Source organism: Halichoeres trimaculatus, unplaced genomic scaffold (assembly GCF_033239565.1).
Source record: "Halichoeres trimaculatus isolate MK-OKI-2021-1 unplaced genomic scaffold, fHalTri1.1 fHalTri1_scaffold_7, whole genome shotgun sequence".
Taxonomy (NCBI): Eukaryota; Metazoa; Chordata; class Actinopteri; order Labriformes; family Labridae; genus Halichoeres; species Halichoeres trimaculatus.
The window spans coordinates 1,807,045-1,811,574 of record NW_027437185.1 but is presented as its reverse complement, the minus strand read 5'-3'; the positions used below and the strand labels follow the sequence as shown (position 1 = coordinate 1,811,574).

The window sequence follows — 4,530 nt, the reverse complement described above, 5'->3', positions numbered from 1 at the left end:
GATAACGGTCGTGCCACTCTGAATTGAAATTGAATTGTAAAATGAATCTGCCTTTTGTGAGTTGAAATTGAATTCTGTGTTTTTGAATTTCAAGTATAAAAAGAGCTGATTTTTTCTGTATTTTTGAGTTTAAGGCATAAAAAAAGTTAAATTTTAATAGGTAAAATAAACTTTCAAATTCAATCAAAAAAATACATTCATTTTCAAAACATTAAATTCCATTACACATCATGCTTTTTCAAATTCAATATCCATCCATCCATCCATCTTCTGCTGCTTATCCGGGGTCGGGTCACGGGGGCAGCAGCCTAAGCAGGGAAGCCCAGACTTCCCTCTCCCTAGCCACTTTGTCCAGCTCTTCTCGGGGATCCCGAGACGTTCCCTGGCCAGCCAAGAGACATAGTCTCCCCAGAGTGTCCTGGGTCTGCCCTGGGGTCTCCTCCCGATTGGGACGTGCCCTGAACACCTCACCAGGGAGGCGTCTGGGAGGCATCCTCATCAGATGCCCGAGCAACTTCATCTGGCTCCTCTCAACACGGAGGAGCAGCGGCTCTACTCCGAGCTCCTCCAGGATAGCCGAGCTTCTAAACCTTTCTCTAAGGGAGAGCCCGGCCACCCTGGGGAGGTAGCTCATTTTGGCCACTTGAACCCGCAATCTTGTTTTTTTGGTCACTACTCAATGCTCATGACCATAGGTGAGGGTGGGAACGAAGATTGACCGGTAAACAGAGAGCTTTGCCTTCCGGCTCGGTTCCCTTTTCACCACGACAGACCTGTGCAGAGTCCGCATTACTGCAGATGCTGCACTGATCGGGACACTCCCTCCGGTCCCCCTTCTTAAAAAGAGGGACCCCCACTCTGGTCTGCCAAGCCAGAGGCACTGTCCCCGATGTCCACGTGATGTTGCAAAGTCGTGTCAGTCACGACAGACCCACAACATCTAGGGCCTTAAGGAACTCTGGGCGGATCTCATCCACCGTCAGGGCCCTGCCACCGAGGAGCATTTTAACCACCTCGGCGACCTCAACCCCAGAGATGGAAGAGCCCACCCCCTACATTCCCAGGCCCTGCTTCCTGCAAGGAAGGAGTGCCAGTGGGATTGAGGTCTTCGAAGTATTCTTTCTACCGATCCACAACATCCCGAGTCGAGGTCAGCAGCACTGTCCCCACTGAACACAGTGTTTACAGTGTACTGCTTCCCCCTCCTGAGATGTCGGATAGTGCCGAATGGTGGTCCAGAAACTTATCCAGAAGTCGCTCTCCATGGCCTCACTGAACTCCTCCCATGTCTGGATTTTTGCCTTGGCAATTGCAGAAGCTGCATTCCACTTGGCCTGTCAATACCTGTCTACTGCCTCAGGAGTCCCACACGCCAAAAAGGCCCAATAGGACTCCTTCTTCAGCTGGACGGCATCCCTCCCTGCTGGTGTCCTCCAGCGGGTTTGAGTATTGCTGCCCCGACAGGCACCAACCACCTTACGGCCACAGCTCCCATTGGCTGCCTCAACAATGGAGGCACAGAACAAAGCCCATTCAGACTCAATGTTCCCTACCTCCCCCGGAACACAGTTGAAGCTCTCCTGGAGCTGAGGTGAGAGTTAAAGCTCTTTCAGACTCTGCCAGACATTCCCAGCAGACCCTCACAATACGTTTGGGTCTACCAGGTCTGACTGGCATCTTCCCCCACCATCGGAGCCGACTCACCACCAGGTCGTGATCACTTGACAGCTCTCTTTACCCGAGTGTCCAAGACATGCGGCCGCAAGTCCAATGACACGACTACAAAGTCAATCATCGAACTGCGGCCTGGGGTGTCCTGGGGCCAAGTACACATATGGACACCCTTATGCTTCAACATGGTGTTTGTTATGGACAATCTGTGATGACCACAGAAATCCAACAACAAAACACCACTTGGATTCAGATCGAGGGAGCCGTTCCTTTCAATCACGCCACTCCAGGTCCCACTGTCATTGCCGACGTGAGCATTGAAGTCCCTTGTCCAGTAGGACAAGGCTGACTATATCTAACCCGAACTTCTCAACCTTGAGCACCGGATCAGGCCCCTTCCCCGCTAGAGAGGTGACATTCCACATCCCTAGAGCTAGCTTCTGCAGCTGAGGATCAGTCCCACCAAGGTTCCTGCCTTCGGCTGCCACCCAACTCACACTTCACCCGACCCCTATGGCCCCTCCTGCGGGTGGTGAGCCCACGGGAAGGGGGTCCCACGTTGCCTCTTCGGGCTGTGCCCAGCTGGGCCCCATGGGAACAGGCCCGGCCACCAGGTGCTCGCCATCGAGCCCCACCCCCAGGCCTGGCTCCAGGAGGGGGCCCTGGTGACCCACGTCTGGGCAAGGGAAACCTGGTTCCATTGCTCATCATTAGAAGTCTTTGTGAGCTACCCTTTGTCTGGCCCCTTCCCTAGGACCTGTTTGCCTTGGGAGATCCTACCAGAGGCATAAAGCCCCCGACAACTTAGCTCCTAGGATCATTGGAACACACAAACCCCTCCACCACGATAAGGTGGTACCTCACTCATAGGAGGGCAATTTAATATTTTGATTTAAATTCAGTTTTTGATGGCAAAAATATAACCTCATATTTTTACTCAAATGAAAAAACATGAATGAGAACAACCACAAATAGAATCAATGACTGCACACAAAAAGATTTCTCTGTTTTTCTTTGTGTTGTGTTTTTGTAGCTATCTTTGAGGCCACATATGAGCAACAACAACTGCTCGGTGAAGGAGGCTGTGGAGCAGTTTATGCAGGCTTCAGGAGGGCAGATAATGTGCCAGTAAGTTAATTATCTGTTCTTTGCCACACACACACACACACACACACACACACACACACACACACACACACACACATATACACTCCAGCACCTGCACTTTAGTAAAAAATAACTAAATGTCTTTCTGTTTTTTCTAAAGGTGGCAATCAAACACATGTCTGGGTCTCCAGTGAAGCAAACATCTGTGGTAAGTTATTTCTTCTTTTTCAATTATTTAAATCTGTTAAACACCAGCTGACTTCTTTTTTCCTGCACATGTAGACTGAAAAAAAATGAGTGTTTTTTTTTCTAACCTTAAAGTTGCAATATTGTTGCCTGTTTTATCTGTTTGCACAACTCTGCTCAACTTTTTCTCTCTTTGTGTGAAGATCCAAGATGGGAAAAAGCAGAGAATCCCTCTGGAGGTCGCTCTCCTGCAGAAGTTTCAAGCGACTGATTCAGGACCCAGTGCAGTCGTAGCCCTGCTGGACTGGTTTGATCTTGGGGAGGAGCTCATTCTTGTTCTGGAGAGACCAGTCCCCTGCATGGACCTATTCGACTATCTTAGCACTTGGGGGTCTAACATACCAGAGCGTCAGGCAAAAGTAAGTCCTTGTTCCGTCGTGTTTATCTTTAGTGCAATATCCGTGTGAACTATGAAGTTTAAACTCTATGTGTGTCCCTTTTCTCCTTCAGGTCATTGCCAAACAACTGTTGGACGCTCTCATTGAGATTGAGTCTAGAGGGGTTTTCCACAGGGACATCAAGCTGGAGAACATCCTCATAGAGACCGGCTCTGATGTCCCTCGAGTGAGGATCATAGATTTTGGCTGCGGCACATTTATGAAAGAGGGCTTTTACACCGCAGCAGCTGGTACGCTGTCCCTCACAGATCATAAACCTTTTCTCTGAACCAACCAAACATAGCTCATGTCCCAGTCCTTCACATCTGTCCACACCTCTGAACTGTGTGTCTTTGTCTGCGTTTCTGTGTGTATTATAGGAACTCTCGAGGACCTGCCCCCTGAGGTCTTCCTGAACAGTCGCTACCAAGGCTCCCAGACTTCAGTGTGGCAGCTCGGGGTCGTGCTGTACGCACTTGTTCATGGAGGGCTGCCGTTTGATGAGGTCCAGGACGTGGTCCATGTCAACCCAGGGCTCAGCAGAAGTCTTTCCATCAGTAAGTCATCTACCCCACACACACACACACACACAGAGTTAGACTCACCTTGAAAAGAGTGTTTGTATTTAACCATAATCCCCGTTTTCTCTGTCCAGGCTGCCAGAACTTTCTAAAGGGTTGTCTCTCTAAGGATCCAGAGACCAGATCCACCTTGGAGAGTCTGAAGGGCCACCCTTGGCTGAGATAAAACCGTCATTCAGCTAAAACAACAGGAGGACTTTGTGTAAATAAAATCAAAAATGAAACAAAAACAAAACAAAAATCAACATGAAGAAATATGTGCAGGTCACTGTAAAACTACTCTTACCATCTTCACTGGTTCAGTTTGAGCACTGATAGAGATCGCCCTTTTATCCCCTCCTTCTCAGTCACTTCATTCTCCTATAATGTCATGAGATCTGTGCTGAAGTCACTTACATCAGGCCTTACTTTTATGGCTTTACCACACGAACTATGTGTTAAAAAATACCACAGGATTTGATTGTTGATTGGTGCAGTTATTCAGCATACAGAGTCAAAAGTGCTCAAAAAGCCAGTCCTTGGTCTAGGTGAAGAAAAGGAAGTGTCAA

The 4,530-nt window shown here is 48.8% G+C and overlaps 1 protein-coding gene across 1 annotated transcript; it reads left to right on the top strand.

Moving 5' to 3' along the window:
• The first annotated feature begins 1,035 nt into the window (after positions 1-1,035).
• LOC141793870 (serine/threonine-protein kinase pim-1-like) lies at positions 1,036-4,148 on the top strand. The gene is made up of 7 exons (XM_074674745.1): positions 1,036-1,093; positions 2,705-2,799; positions 2,939-2,986; positions 3,168-3,383; positions 3,475-3,652; positions 3,782-3,958; positions 4,057-4,148. The coding sequence occupies exons 1-7, from the start codon at positions 1,036-1,038 to the stop codon at positions 4,146-4,148; spliced, it is 864 nt and encodes a 287-aa protein (XP_074530846.1).
• The last annotated feature ends 382 nt before the right edge of the window (positions 4,149-4,530 follow it).

Excerpts from the sequence above, each read along its gene's own strand:
- LOC141793870 (XM_074674745.1), top strand. The coding sequence starts at position 1,036 with ATGGAAGAGCCCACCCCCTACATTCCCAGGCCCTGCTTCCTGCAAGGA. Across the intron at positions 1,094-2,704 it reads CCTGCAAGGAAGGAGTGCCA|CTATCTTTGAGGCCACATAT; the intron begins GTGGGATTGAGG and ends GTGTTTTTGTAG. Across the intron at positions 2,800-2,938 it reads GGAGGGCAGATAATGTGCCA|GTGGCAATCAAACACATGTC; the intron begins GTAAGTTAATTA and ends TTTTTTCTAAAG.